At 41.4% G+C, this 15,732-nt stretch overlaps 1 protein-coding gene across 1 annotated transcript in view; it reads left to right on the top strand.

The window, feature by feature from the left end:
- KATNBL1 (katanin regulatory subunit B1 like 1) overlaps positions 1 to 13,501 on the top strand; it is a 41,516-nt gene extending 28,015 nt beyond the window's left edge. The window contains exons 3-10 of the mRNA XM_065403783.1: positions 1,234 to 1,274; positions 1,865 to 2,144; positions 3,162 to 3,280; positions 3,497 to 3,547; positions 3,645 to 3,734; positions 4,478 to 4,567; positions 10,578 to 10,671; positions 12,762 to 13,501. Coding sequence (XP_065259855.1) covers positions 1,234 to 1,274; positions 1,865 to 2,144; positions 3,162 to 3,280; positions 3,497 to 3,547; positions 3,645 to 3,734; positions 4,478 to 4,567; positions 10,578 to 10,671; positions 12,762 to 12,794 — 798 coding nt within the window. The 3' untranslated portion in view covers positions 12,795 to 13,501. The remainder of the gene's footprint in view (positions 1 to 1,233; positions 1,275 to 1,864; positions 2,145 to 3,161; positions 3,281 to 3,496; positions 3,548 to 3,644; positions 3,735 to 4,477; positions 4,568 to 10,577; positions 10,672 to 12,761) is intronic.
- The last annotated feature ends 2,231 nt before the right edge of the window (positions 13,502 to 15,732 follow it).

The raw sequence follows: 15,732 nt of genomic DNA, 5'->3' as shown, positions 1-15,732 counted from the left end.
AAATATTTAATAAATTTCTATTGGTATTCTGTTTAACAGTGCCATTAAAACTGTGATTATTTTTTTTAATTGCAACTAATTTTTTTGAGTTATTCGCATGAGTTAACTGCAATTAATCAACAGCCCTAGTTCAGAGCACACTCTTGAACTGTTAATGCATGTCACCAGGATCCACAGGGACTGTTAGTCCACACCAGGCTAGTGTATGGTATATTCACACCGCAGCTTGCTGCAAACTAATCATTCATGTAGACAAACCCTAAGTGGATGTTAACATAAATTTTAAATTTAAATTGAATATATCCACAAAATTCCTGAAGACTTTAACATGAGCAATAGATTTAAATAGAATATTAAAGCAATTGGACAATCTTTATATAGTTTTGCAAGTCTTATGAACACAATACCTGTTCATATGAAAATATTAATCTTTATCACTCTGGAACCTTCATCCTCTTTAAAAATCTCTACTGGCTAGAAATTCCAAATACTAAAATAAAGTGGGAGTTCACAAGTCAATTTTTAAATGAGAAAATTACTGTCAAGAATGTGATTTTCATATTAAAGGTTTTTGTAATGAAGATTAGTTATCTTCAAACATTTATATGCTTAATTTTTAAAAGGTTTGTCTAATCTATACAGCAAAATCTTGATTTAGTGTTGAAGGATATTTGCAGTTCCTTTGATTATCCATACTTATTCAATGTATGAATGTTGGTACATGAACTTGTTCCAGATAGGTGAAGCTGGAATAATCAAGATTATAGTGTATACAACTAGCTATAAACTGGTATGTTTTGGCTTTATGCCTCCATCCTTACCCAATCCTGACAACCAATATATTGAAAAGGTTTGTGGCTTGTAAATTAATTTGACATAGGTGACTTTTCTTTATCACAATCTCACTACCAAATTTAAAGAATTTATATTGATCACATTCCTCCACCACACTTGTAAAAAGGGAAATTATCTCTGATGTCACAATCCTACCACTCACCAAAGACATCACAATCCAATCTCTGAACAAGCTGCTCATAGGATAACTGTGGAGGGGCAGCTACACCTTTTCAAACCTATGCATCTTTCACAGATACAAGCCAGTGGAAAAAGTTAACAAAGGCCACTGCTATACTCAGTTGGGGGGTGAAAAATATTAGTAAAGCAATAAAAGTGGGGGTATTCTGTTAAACCGTGGAATTGTTTCTTAAGCCTTCTTATACTGTTTTTCCATAGGGTAAGAAATCTCCAAAACAGTTGGCTTCTTACACAAACAGGTAGGAGAGCTACTGTTTAGAATCTGGGGGACAGAATCTGAGGGGAAAAGGGGGCAAAACCATCACTTTTTAGAACTGTTTCTTGGATCTTTGTGTTTTAATGTTTTGATGTTTTAAAAATACTAATAAAAACAAGAAATTATTTGGGATCCTTGTACTTCTATATAAGGTCCTTCAAAAGCTTATAGGAATAGTAGTGGTCAACAACTCCATTGTTGGGGTGGATTTTAAGTTCTTTCCTGGGAGCTTTCTGCCATACCAAAGGGAAAGCCTTCCAAAATAGGAACTCTGCTTTGAGGGCATAAATCAACCCTTCAATTTTGTTGCCTGAATTATTCTCATTCCTGGAATAGAGATGAGCCTTCAGATAAATACAGGGAGGGATATTAACAGAAGTTGTCACTATGCCAATGACCTAATTAAAGTCTTAAAGCTTCAGAAAGAGAGCAAATTACTGGTTTTGGAAAATAAAATCATTTGATTAAAATAATCTCTAGGTTTAAGGCTTAAATCCATTAAAATATCTTAGTGTTTAATGACTGAATTATACATATTTTACTTGATTTCTCATGAATATTCTCTCGTTGCAGAACCACAGTTGGACAAACTGTGACCAGCTCCCCTTTTCTTTTCAAAGTAGTATATTGTAAAAAAAAAGTTCACTGTTATACTCCAAAACATTGTTACAGAAAAAAACAGTTCCCTAAAGTCAGGGGCCGTGACATGGCAAATAAGGAAAATGAACTGGCTTGTGCAGGTAATCTGCCGGCAAAACTACACGACAGTCATACGCTTTTATTAAATACCAGTGATTCTGGCTCCTCTCAAACACAAGGTCCCTCATCAAAATACAGTGGATTTTTTTCAGAGGTAAGTCAAGTTTTGCAAAAGTTTTTCTTTGAATACAGTTGATGCCAATCACCTCAGTCCATTATTTTCATTTTGGTTTTAAGTTAGCTGCAGATGTTTTTAAAGAGATTGTAATTATTCTTAACTCATGGACCAATAAAAGAAGTGAACGTTAAAGGCAGTGTTTTGGAAGTAAATTTCTGCCAGGGAATGAGTGGGTGGGAAGCAGACACTTCACAGGAGTATTTGACCAAGCCCTGTGAAGGCGTGCAGTGTTACTTCTTGTAATTGGCTCAGAAGGCCAGATAACATGTATGCCAAAATAAATTTTCATGAGTGACCTGAAAGAAAACCATAATTAAAATCACTTAAATGCTGAATGCTGCCCTTTATATTTGTGTAGATTCTCTGCATTACTTCCTAAGTGAACATGTATTCAGAGATGTGGATGATGTAATGCAGTAAATATCTTCCAAAGTGTTTCTCTCTTGTTACAGTCAAAGATGTATTGTATTTAGGTACATAACAGAATGTATAGGTTTAAAATACAGTACAGGGACAAGATTTTCTGTAATGAGTTATTAAATAGGCTCCTAAATCCTTGTTTAGACACCTAAATAAGTACAATGACTTTTTTCAAAATTGCTGGACATCAAGCAGCTCCCATGGAAGTCTGAGAGATTTGCAGGTGCTTGACACCTCTGAATGTCAGGTCACTTACTTGGATACTTAACTTTAGGCACCCATTTTTGAAAATTATGGACCAGAATAATAAATCTATTTGTGTTGCATATTTTTTATTAAAGGGATGCTTATGAGCTGTTATTGGTTTAAAAAAAATGCTTAGCGTTTTGGACCCCTGCATCTGAAGATTACTTAATTTACCTGTATTACAAAAATTTAAAATTCCTTCTACACAAATAAGATTTGTCTCCATTTGTTTAGAAAAACTATGTCAGTGTAATAGCCTTTATTGTATTGCAGGAATTCATTAAACCAATATTTAAGTTTGAAAACCTTTTTGTTTCTTAAATACAGGTTTCTCAGGACCATGATACTATGGCACAAGTTCTTTTTAGTAGAAATCTGAGACTGAATGTAGCTTTAACCTTCTGGAGAAGAAGAAGCATAAGTGAACTCATAGCCTATTTAGTGAGGTAAACTGAGTGTGCTGTTTTTTAAGTTTATTTTTTAAATTCCTCTCCAATGCAGTAGCTATCCCAAGGCTGCTGCAGCACTGTAAACTTTCTTAACTTGAAACAACTTGTAATTTAGCTACAATTCCTGATGTTTTTAAAAATTAATCCTAGTGGAATTACACAGTGTAACATAATCAACTAGTAATCTAACCTATTTTTCCTTAATGTCTCTAGGATACAGGATCTTGGCGTAGTAGTAGATTGCCTTCCTGTACTTACCAGCAGGTAAAAAAAAAAAAAAAAACTTTCAGGAGGAGGGAGTTTGAACAGGGTTCAAATGAATTGATCCAAGTTCATGTACTTTAACACTACTTTATTTTAGTTTACAGGAAGAAAAACCATATATTTCAGTTGGCTGCTGTGTAGATCTATTTCCTTTAGTAAAATCACTGCTTAAAAGCAAATATGAAGAGTAAGTATCAAAATGAATCACCATCTTAATTCTTTATATCAGAACCTTCAGAATGGTTCAAAAGAATCATTCCCCACAAGACTCTTGGTCATGAACTCCTACTCCAATCCAAAGTGAGTAAAGTAGTCTTCATGGGCACTGATACATTTTTCTTCCCATCAACTCCCCCGCAGAAGTATCCCTGCATAGTAGTGGATCCTCCCGCTGTTCACTTCCCCACTGCTTCCATGCAGGAAGCTCTCTGCAGGGATTACTCTTCTGGTGTAAATCCCTATCCCCATTTCCTCCAGGCCCAGTCACCAATTGGTGCAAAAAGTGCAGTTTTTTGTTTGTTTTAGCCAAGGGTTCTCCACAGCTGTAGAGGAGGAAGCTGTCTTTGCCCTTGTTTCAAAATTTATTCACAAATACTAAAATCTTGTAGACCCAGCACCAAAGTCTTGATTCCAAGGTATGAGACTCACTGACAGAACATTCTGATGCAGAACATCTTAACATCCTTTATTATGTGAGCTTGCCTCAGCATTTCAAAATAGAAAATACATAAAGGAATTAAAATGTGAAATTATTTTCCTTCATGATTTTCCAATTGTGTTGTGCCACCTTCTGAGCTTTATCCTATATAATCTTTTAGTTAACCCTCAAGTAAAAGGGAGTCTGTTTACCTCTCCTTTCAGTTGGTGGATATGGCATCTATCTGCACCAAAGGGGGGGTAGGTACATAATATCTAAATATGTTGTTACAGATATGTGATAGTTGGTCTAAACTGGCTCCTAGCTGTCATTAAGAGATGGTGGTCAGAACTGTCTGCACACATGGAAAAAGTAAAAGATGGGTGAGTATGATATCGTGTATTGTCACTCATTACTGTAGTTGTGTAGTTATTCATAAGCTGCATTAAATTTATTTAGACTGTTTTGTCCCATGATTACAAGGGCTCAGATATGTGTTCTCCCAAAATGAAAAAGCTTCAGGCAACATATGATAACCTGAAAGTAAAAACTTCACTTCTTCAAGTGATGATCCCTATGTGTATTCCGCACGTGGTTATGCGTGTACACCATGCGCCTGTGTCCGGAAGCTTTCTCCAAGCAGTGTCCATTGACCTGCACCTGTGCGGTACATCTCCTCGTGCTCCTGACCGAGGGTATAAGGGGCAGTGCAAGTCAACATCACTCCAGTTTGCTCTTACTGCCGCATGACCTGAGTCAAAACCTGTATTCCTCCTTTGCTCTTATCCAGATAAGAGAGTTGCCTTTCACTGTTGTAAATAGTTTTATACTTAGGATAGTTAATATAGTTATTTATGGTTGTAATATAGTGAATAGTTTAATATAACTCTTCCCCAGTCGGGAGACTCAACCCCTTCTCATCCAGAGACTATGCCTAGGATCCCAGGCTTCAAGAACGGTGTCTCCTGTCCTTGTTCCTTCTCCATCAGTGACGAGCATCAACAGTGCCTATACTGTCTGGGAGAAGCACACATCTTGGCAAAGTGTAACATCTATAAGTCCTTCCTGCCCAGAGCTTAAGAGGCCTTTGATCTCCGTCTCGGCAAGTTCCTGCTGGAAGAGGCAATGAGGCCACAGACGCACTCAAATCCTGGCCAAGGAGACCCTCCAGACCAGCAGCCTCCACAGCCCAGCAGTGCCCCGCTGAGCACAAGCCATAGTGCAGAACTACCAACACTGATGAATAAGGACAAGTCCCACCACAAGAAGAAGAAACACTCTCATGGGCACAACAGCAGATCCCCACAGCAGACAGCCCATAAGAGATGCATTCCCTCCCTGAGCTGTTACAGGTCAGGTGAGATGTCACAAGCAGATCCTGCAGAACCGATGCCAAAGACCACCCCTCACCCGGCCAGAGGGTAAGACTAAGAAGAAGCAGGATCTCTCAGTACCACCAGTGGCCTCAGTACCAGGACACTTAGCGTGCCCATCTATTATTGCAGCTCTGGATACTCCATCAGTGCCACTTCGTCACCACACGCACAGAACAGACCTGACTATGGAACTGGGTTCCCTCCGGGGTCTCCATGGGCACTCCTCAGACTCAGAGATGTTCTTATCTCCAGAGGCGGTGTTCCTGCCATACCTGCAGTCCCCACTCCTCTCAGGCCCATCCATTCTCCAGGACATCCCCACACCAGAGGACAAACCGCTGCTCCTGCTGCAGGAAAGGCCCCTTCCATGTTCATCAGACTGGGACCTTCCGGTACCAACAATCCTGCCATTTCCAATGGAACTGTCATCCGACTCTGAGGAATTCCAGGACGTAGCCCAGCTAGTTTCGCCTTCGCCTCACAGGAGCCTCAACAGTCATCTGAGGCACCCCTACCCACCCGGCTAGGCCCCCCGAGGGAAGCCTGGTATTGCTTCCCCGTGGGCCCACCCAGACCAATGGACTGCCCGTTCTGGCCATACGGGAACCCCTGGGACCTGTACTACATATTCCCAACACATTTCAAGGTTCTTATCGTTCCTCTCTCACACATCAGCTGGCTCTGTCAGTTTGAGGAGGAAGACGTGGAACCGGTATCGCTGGTTCCAACCAGAGCCGCCTCATCACTAGTTGAGGCAGTCATCCTTCTGTCACTCTCTCTACCAGATGATCAGCAGTATTATGAACACCTGCACGGGTGGCTACCAACTTGCAGATTCTGCTGGAGGAAGTCCAGGACCCTCAACATCATCTCCTGGACATCCTCCAGCCCCAGGAACTCCAGATTACTCCTCCTGGGCAGAAAGGCCTTTTCATCAGCAGGTCTGCAATTCCACATAGTGAACTACCAGGCTGTGCTAGCTAAGTACAACTTCAACATGAATGGCAGGCTGGCAGAGTTTAGGGACAAGTTCCCTGTGTGGGACCAGGCCCAGTTCCAGGCCCTAGTGGATATGGGGAGACAGGTGGCAAAGGTGACCCTCCAGACAGCAGTGGATGCCAGCCAACACTGCTTCCCATTCCTTGGCCACTGGACTAGTGCTGCGCAGAGATTCGTGGCTTATTGATTCTTCAGCAGGAAACAGGGTGTGATAGAGGGTGTCCCACTTAATGCAAAGAAAGGTGATTCTACGCACCATATTTCTTCATCCTGAAAAAAAAGCAGAGGGCAGAGACCAATCCTGGACCTTCATCAGCTAAATACATTAATTGGAAAGCTGAAATTCCGCATGATTATATTATCACGGATAATCTCCTCCCTCCAGGAAGGAGCTTGGTTCACTGCTCTCTACGTGAGATGCACACTTTCATATAGACATCCGTCTGTGTCACAGGAAATTCCTTCGTTTCATGGTGGGACGTCAACACTATCCGTTTTGCATCCATCCCTTCAGAATAGCGACAGCACCATGGGTCTTTACGAAGGTGTTTGCGGTCTTAGCGGCTCAGAAGAGATGCTAGTATCACATGGTATTCCCTTACCTCAGTGGTTCCCAAACTGGAGTTCGCAGAACGTTACAGGGGGTTCGCCAGAAAAATTTCACTAATGGCGGACAGAGGACCCCGGGTATTGGAGACAGCAGGTGGGACCCGGTTGCAGGGCAGACACCCCGAGCCCTAGGGAGAGCGGGGCCAGGCAGTTGGGGCTGGCAGCCCGAGCCCCGCCCCCGTCAGCGGGGGAGCCGGCAGCCCGAACCCCAGCGCTCCTCGCAGGGCTGGGCAGTTGGGGCATCCATCACACTGAGGAAATTTAAACTTAAATCCCTGAAAATATTCATTTTTAGGAGGGGGTTCACAAGATTTCACAATTTAGTGAAAGGGGTTCACGTGCTATTAAAGTTTGGGAACCACTGCCTTACCTGGATGATTAGCTCCTAGTGGGACATTTGTGACAATTTTTCTCCACGATCCAATCTCTTCAAAGACTCTTGGCCTCCCTAGGGATCTGTGTGAATGAAGACAAGTCCGTTTTCTCACCCATGCAGACAATACATTTTATTGGAGACTGGACTTAGTTGCTGCATGGGCCTTCGTCCTGGCAAATTGCTTTGCAAGGATGAGCACCCTGATTGCCTACATTTGCAGCAAACCCCACACAATAGTCCGCTAATGCCTCTCTCGGGGCACATGGCAGCCTGCACCCACATGACGCCCCTCGCAAGACTCCGCCTGTGGTGTCTACAGACCTGGCTCCACCTGACCTACAAGCTGACCAGGGACCACATCGACTCCAGAGTCACTGTTCCGTTGGATGTTCTGACCTCTCTTGTTTGGTGATCCAATCCATCAAGGTCATGATCAGGTTCCCCTTCAACCCTCCCACTCCGAAGGCCACCATCATGACAGATGCCTCCCTTCCAGGATGGGGTGCCCACCTGGACCACCACATGGTGCAGGTCACGTGGACACTGAGGGAAGCCAGGCTACTCAGGGTAGTCCGTCTTTCCTGCAAAGCCTTCCTTTCCCTCATACATGATCTCCACATACAAATCCTTTCAGACAACATTGCCACAGTGGTCTGAATCAACAAGCAGGGGGCAGGAGGAGGCCAAGTCTCATTCCCTCTGCTCAGAGTCAGTCAGACTGTGGAATTGGTGCATCAGAAACCAGGTGACCATACAGGCTATCTTCCAGGCACCCAGAATTCCCTGGCAGAAGCACTGAGCAGTACTCTCCACAATAGGAACTACACGGACCACCCTCTTCACATGGTGGGGTACCCCCACCTAGGACCTCTTTCTGTCATATGTGAATCAGAAGCTCCCTAAGTATTGCTTCAGGGGCACCATGGGAAGAGACTCTACGGGATCAGGAGAGCATCGCCTTGAGATGGGCAACCTCACATATGCCTTCCCTCCTTTTCCCCTGTTGCCTCAAGTTCTCAGGAAGGTGTGTCGGGACAGAGCCACCATCATCCTCATACCACTCTACTGTCCCTGACAGTTCTGGTTCACAGACTTCCTGAAGCTCTCTACCCAACCATCATTCAGGCTCCGGTTGTTCCCGGATCTTCACGCAAGACCAGGGCAGGCTCAAACATCACCTCACAGTCTGGTGTTTGGATGAGCATCTGACATAGACTGTGCATATTCTGCCCGGATCCAGCAGATCCTTAACCAGAGCAGAAAATTATCCACCAGAACATATCAGGCGAAGTGGTGTCACTTTCTGGAGTGAGCCCACTGACACCACCATTCCCCAGACATGGTGACCATCCTGGTCATTCTAGATTACCTCCTTGCCCTGAAAACATTGGGCTTAGCTCTCAGCTTGATCCATGTGCACTTGGAGACACCTAGCACCTTCCTTTCTCCCCTTCCCCCAGTGGACAGATACTCCATCTTTACACAACCCATGATGGTATGATTCATGAAAGACCTGCTCAAAACTTCACCGGTCCCACTGAGGTGTGGATTTGGCAACCTTAACCTCGTCCTCTCGGCTTTCACAAGACCACCTTTCAAACCTTGGGCAACCTGTACCATGACCCACCTTTCAATGAAAGTGGCATTCCTGGCTGGTTGCCATCACTTGAGTCAAAAGGGTCAGTGAACTAGCATCCATGATGGCAGATCCTCCCTAAATGATCTTCCACAAAGACAAACTTTCATTGAGACTACACCCCAAACTTCTCCCCACGATTGTGTCAGAATTCCATCTCAACCAGTTTATCCACTTACCTGTATTCTGCCCAAAAACACATGGCTCCCCACAAACAAGAGATTACACTCCCTCAAAGTCAGACAGGCCCTGATGTTCTACCTACAAAGTACTCAACCCTTTCGAAAGTCACCAAGACTTTGTGGCCATGGCGGCAAGATCAAGGGGCAAGCCATATCCTCACAGAGGATCTCTAAGTGGGTCTCAGGCTGCATCCTGGTATGCTACAAAATATCAACCCTCTCCCACCCTCTGGAGGTGTTACAGCTCATACTGTATGGGCACAGGCCACTTCTTTGGCTTCGTTAGCTGTCATTCCATGGCAAAGCCACAACGTGGTGTTCTGTACACACGTTTACAACACACTATACCCTGGATCACATGGTAGCCACGGACATAGCCATGGGATGAGCTATATTGCAAATGGCTCTACTATCAGCCTCCTCACACCCAATGCCATCCTGATCATTGCTCACAAGTCACCCACATGTGGAGTACACATAGGGACCATCACTCAAAGAAGAGGAGGTTACTTCTTGTAAGTGGAAGTTGTTTGTGATGTGTGGTCCCTATCTGTATTCTGCTACCTGCCCTCCTCCTTCCCCTCTGCTTCGGACTTGACTACACTGCGGTGAAGGGAGGAACTGGAGTGGCGTCGGCCCGCGGTGCCCCTTGTGCCCTTGGTCAGGAACACAAGGAGACATACCGCTTATGTGCGGGTCAACGGACACTGCTTGGAGAAAACTTCTGGACTCAGGCGCATGGCGCTCATGCGCACCCACATGTAGAATGCAGATAGCGGCCATACATCTTGAACGTCCAGTTACAGTAAGTAACCTCCTCTTATGTGTTTTGTAAATCTTACTCCTGCACAATATTGCATGTTCTAATTACTTTGTCTGACTTTTAAAAATAAGTTACTTTATTTTTGTGAAGCAAGCAGTGTTCTTCAAAACTTTCCTTTTGTAAAGGTTCTCAGTGATTTTATATTGCAGTCTTAATAAATGCAAAACTCCTACAAAAAATGAAAATAATACAAAAACTGGTGAACTTCACTTTAAACAATAAGTTCAGAAATCTACATTCTGCCTTGATATTGCCAGTAATATGATGTAGAATAACATTCTCTATTACCGAGGCTTCCAAGGGCATATCTACCGTAAAACACTTGTTACCAGAGTGATATTCAGATAAATACAAAGTGCACTTGTGACTGAGTGTCTACATTTCTCTTCCAGAAATATTCAGATTTTAAAACAACAGTTAAGTGGATTGTGGGAACAAGAAAATCATCTAACTCTGGTTCCAGGATATACTGGTAATATAGCTAAGGTAATTTGTTTCCAGTAATGTTCAGTAATCAATGTAACACTGAATATCCATCTAACTTGACATCAAATTTGTATGCATCCCACAAGTGTTATAGGATGTAGAATCTTGAAATATTTTTCATTTAATGTTCATATAAATCAGAAAAGTTCGTTTGGAGAAATCTCAAATGTCTGCTTTACAGTTTCATCTATTAGCAGTGACATGGGGATCTAGTTTGGCTTTCCCATAAACATTTTATTTACAAAGGAAAAAATAATTCCTCCCAATTGGGGAGAGAAAGATATGTTGGGGTTTTTTATCTGATACTAGTAAGGCACTTGGATATTATGAGTGCAGTAGAAAAACCTAGATAAGTAGGTAGAACAGGAAAGGAGAGAGATGCTTCTAAATATTGACATACCAATATATGTGTACTGCAGGGTAGAGCATCTTAAATACCTGCTGCATCTTTGGGTTTGGACAAAGAGGGTAGCAAGCTTGATAGTTAAAATGTTTCAGGGCTGGGGAAAGCAGCCCACAGCTTTCTAAAGCAAGCTAAATATCTGCCTTCCCCTGCTGCTTGTTCATTGCAACTCTTCACCCTAGTGCAGTGACAGGCCCACTGAGGGGACAAGTGCCTGCGCACACAATTCTGCGGGTGCTGCTCTTTGCAGTCAGAGCTGTAGGACCATGTACTCCTCACACAAACCAATTTGGGACCCACAGGGCTGCACTTAGGCAAAGCCCTCTTCCCAGGAGAGCTCTGACATGGATCCAGTATGGGAAAGGAGGGAGGGTAGGCATTGGCTCAGCTGCATGATTTGAGCAATGGAGTGAAGGAGAGATTTCTGAACCCAAGAAAGAGGGTAAGAGGACAAACCTGGGAGGGGAGGAAGTTTGCACTGACTAATATTTAGAAATGCATAGCTGTGAGCTTTTCATATAGTACTTACCCCATCCACCAAACAACTTTTCACTAGCTGCCTGTTCATTGGAGTGGAAAAAATGGAGATGCAGTGACTACTTTTTACAAAAGAATATGCGTCTTATTGTGAGGAAGCAGTGTTGGTGTTTGCTTGTAGTCAGGACCCTTTGTAGAATTCATCTCTGTCATAAAATTGTGTTCCAGAAGCTACTTTTTTTTCTTTAACTTAATGTTTCCAAAATTATCTTGGCAACCATAAAGGACCAGAGCGTAAATCAGTTCAGTGTTGTCTTCACGAGTCTGCAGATACCCCTAAAGCTATTATGTTAGGCTATGACCTATCTCATTTATCTCAGTTGGAGCCTTGTGAACTCTACAATTCCATGATTAAGGAATTTGCCGTTTTGCTGCATCCAGACTCCTGATATCTTATGTCTTCCTGCTCTGCTGGGACCTGCCTGTAGCTGCACTCCAGCTTTCCCCACAAGGAGTGCATGCTCCCTGCAGTGTTCCATGTAGCCAGGCAGTAGGGGGTCAAGGAGGCAGAACTGGAGTCCAGATTGCAGCCCTGAAGCGGTGGGAGGCAAAAAAAAGTTAAGCTGGTCAGCTGAGCTAACTGAAGAGCAGCTCAGTAACTGAAGTCCAGAGATGAGCCATTGAAGCTGGCTACAAACACGTCCCCTTTCTGTGCCACGTGCGGGGAGAAGGAAGTTCTTAGCCCACCTGTACAACACTGGGGAGCAGACACCTAGGGAGTGGAGCCAGGATGCCTGGAGAACATAGCAGAAGAAAAATATTGTTGAAAATAGTCTAGTAATTTTACATCATGAGTATTTTCAGCTATGTGCCATAGATGTGAGTGTGCACGGGGGAGAAGGGAAATAGACCACATTGATGTTCTGTGGAATTTGGTCCAATGTGCTTTTCAGCAGACAGGATCCTGCCTGTACTTTACTTTGAAATAGTCATAAACTGGGGCCTTACTTTTACTTGTTCTGTGTTTGTATAGCACCTTACACAAAGGGCTCCTGGTCCATGACTAGAGCTCTTAGGCACTACTGCAGTGCAAATTACAATATCTTAGTAGTATACTTTGAAATGATTACAATATGCATCCTACCTTATGCATTCTTTATTTCAGCACTGAATTAATGTGACAAACTTTTTTCTTCTTTCTCCTTTTCAGGATGTAGGTGCTTATTTATTACAGCTACACTGAGATGCTTGGAGAACTGAGGAGTGCATATTTGGCTAAATACTCCTTTTAAATATCCGTGGATTTATACACTATTTCCAAAATATCTCTTCTAAAAACTGTTGGCAGAAGAGGAATGGACTTTCAAAAACTGTTTAATGAAACCACTAACAAAATCCTAACAATCTACTTCACATTGAAGTGGAAAAATGCCTGATAGGAGCAGCTTTTACTTCAGTGAGGTGAAAGTGTACTATGAAAACTATATGCCTTTGCTGTATTTGGGATTTGTTCAGTTACTTGGTAAAGTCATTTTAAGTGCTGCTGTGTTTCACTGCGATATTGCATAAAGGAATATAAATTCTGCCATCGTGAAGACAAAACTGCAGAACCAGTTATAAGGAACCAACAAGACCAATCGCCGCCGTAAGAGGGTTTTAAACTGTTTCACAAGAAAAGTTAAAATGTGCAGCTATTTTCCAGTTATGTTGAAAAAACTTTGAAATGTTTTAGTATCTTGTTTTAATCAAATTATTAAAGATGGTTTTGTTTGCACTATTGAGAAACTGTATACAGCAAGATGCCTTAATTACTAATGTTTGAAAAAGCCAATTTATTAAGATACAAAATATATCTATTAGAATCAACAAATCAAGACATGAAAAACTGCTATAAAAATCAGGGGTTCACATTGTGTAAAACTCATTTGTGAAGCATTTGCACATTTTTTTAAAAAATCAAGTCAATATTTCCACTATATCTGTTCTTTGGAGAATCATCAGATGTATATGACATAACTAGCATATAAAAATACCTGAATTTGTTTGGATAAATGCTTATTGCAAATGTCAGACTGGTGAATTTATACAGCTAACATTTTTTTATTGTATGTGGATTTGTAATATATTAATCTTCAGTTCTATATCCTTTAAACTACACAGATGAGTAAATGTACTAAATGTTTCTACTGTTTTTCCTTTTGAAGCTCAGATAATTTTACCTGTTTTTGTTTTGGTTTTTTTTTCCCCCTCGAACAACTTCTTCCACACTACTTTTTATTATGGATATTTATATCTACTGCTCTAGCAGTGTTTACAGCCAGAATAGACCTGTATTTTTTTCAGATCTAACAACTTGTAGGCTACCTCCTCTAACAAAAGTTAACACATGGCTTTTACAAAATTAGTTGTTAAAAGTCTGTTTTTTCCTGATAAATTCAAGCTACCTTAAATCTAAATGGATCCACAATGGAACAAATTCAGTAGCACAGTTTACAGCTATATTTTGTCTTGCTGATTGATATTTTAGTTTAACTGCTCTAACTTAACAGCTATGGAAAATCTTGGGGTTTTTAGACTGGCAACTTTCTCTTCTATTTTGTGACTAGTGACATTGCTTGTCCAAATGAAATTCTATGAAGTGCCAATTGTGCACTTAAAACAGAAGCTGAAATGTAGATCTGTAGCATGTACCCAGCCAATGACTACATTTGTTTTTGAATTAAAAATATTATGGAAGTTGTCTTCGTGCTTAAATCAGCAATTATAATTACATAGCTTCATAGGTGTTTTTTTGCATCTTAGCACAGAAGGGTCTATTGCCAGACTTTTTTTTCTTCCCCTACATGGGTAGAGGCTCCTCTGCTTTGCAAATGAAACAACTAGAGTATAAATTTTCACTGTGGGAAGCGTAAGGCTCTAGAGTATTACTTCATTTTGAGTTTAATTTGCATGATCATGGTCGCTAACTTCTGAGAGTAGAAAAGTGTCTTCTCAATCTGATGTTTATCTTTGTATAGGTAAATACCCTTTAACCCACCAAAGGCTCTGAACATCTCAACAACACTATCCTCCTAAGGAACAAGAGACTTAGAGCAGCTCCCAAACTTGACATTGCTCTAGGACAACTTCAGATATAATTGTGGAAAGTTAAATTTACCTGTTGACATCATCCAGTGATCTTGTTCTTATGAGATGTTATTTCTGAAGTAGACCTTAGTTGGATTTTCTTCACTAATGAGCTTTTGTAATTTATTCAGATTACTGTAACTAATAGAATTAAAAAGTTAATTTGAACCAAAGTTCTCCTTTCACTAGAAGAATTGAGTGCCATCTATCTTTAGAGGTTTATCAAGAACTGTAATTCATGCTCATGTAATTTTGAAACCGAATTTCCTGCTAAAACTAGTCACTTTCCAGTGTGTTAACCGGGATTATAGAACGAATATTTAGAGAAACTGTAAAGTAAAGATGTTCTCGTGCGCTTTACTGCTCTATTATGCATAAAGATGATCTTTAAATTCCTTTCTTTTGATTTTTGTTTTGATGTGCAATTGCTAGAGTTTTTGAATCATTCTGTAAGGGTAGTGAGCTTCTAAAAGAGATGAAAACTGTCAGGTTTTCTCCTAGATTTGGTGGCAAGAAAGAAAATCATCCATAACCTCAATGAATGGAAGCCTTTCAGAGGCTGACTGGAATAATTACTATAAGTAAAATGCACATCTTTTAGTCAGTATCCAGCTTGACTATAGTAACAAAGGCATTGGTTCCAAATAAATGTTGCAGGTGGTCATTGATCTCTCACCAGATTAATTAAGAGGACAGGGGTTGTCTCTTGTATCCCTTGTGCCAGCAGTAAAGATAAGAATTGTCTAGAGAACCAACTTAGGCAAATGATTTGTAAACAATGTATGTCTTTCCACCAAAAGTTCTGCTTCTACAGCATTTATAAGGGAGTACAGTATTAAAAATGCAGTGGCTTTCACATCCGTGCCTTATCTGAATGAGTGCATCTCTTAATTTGTGACTGTTAGGGAGCTACTAGACTGTGAAATGAGCAAAAATCTTGGTCATTGGTATCAACAGAATTCTAACCAAAGCTTCATTTATCAATCCAGCAATATATATCTTGACTGCTTTAGAACTAGTTAAATGTTCAAAAAAAAAAAAGGGGGGGGGGGGAC

This window comes from Emys orbicularis, chromosome 4 (assembly GCF_028017835.1).
Source record: "Emys orbicularis isolate rEmyOrb1 chromosome 4, rEmyOrb1.hap1, whole genome shotgun sequence".
NCBI lineage: Eukaryota > Metazoa > Chordata > Testudines > Emydidae > Emys > Emys orbicularis.
The sequence above is the reverse complement of the archived record's forward strand: the minus strand, read 5'-3'. Positions and strand labels throughout refer to the sequence as shown.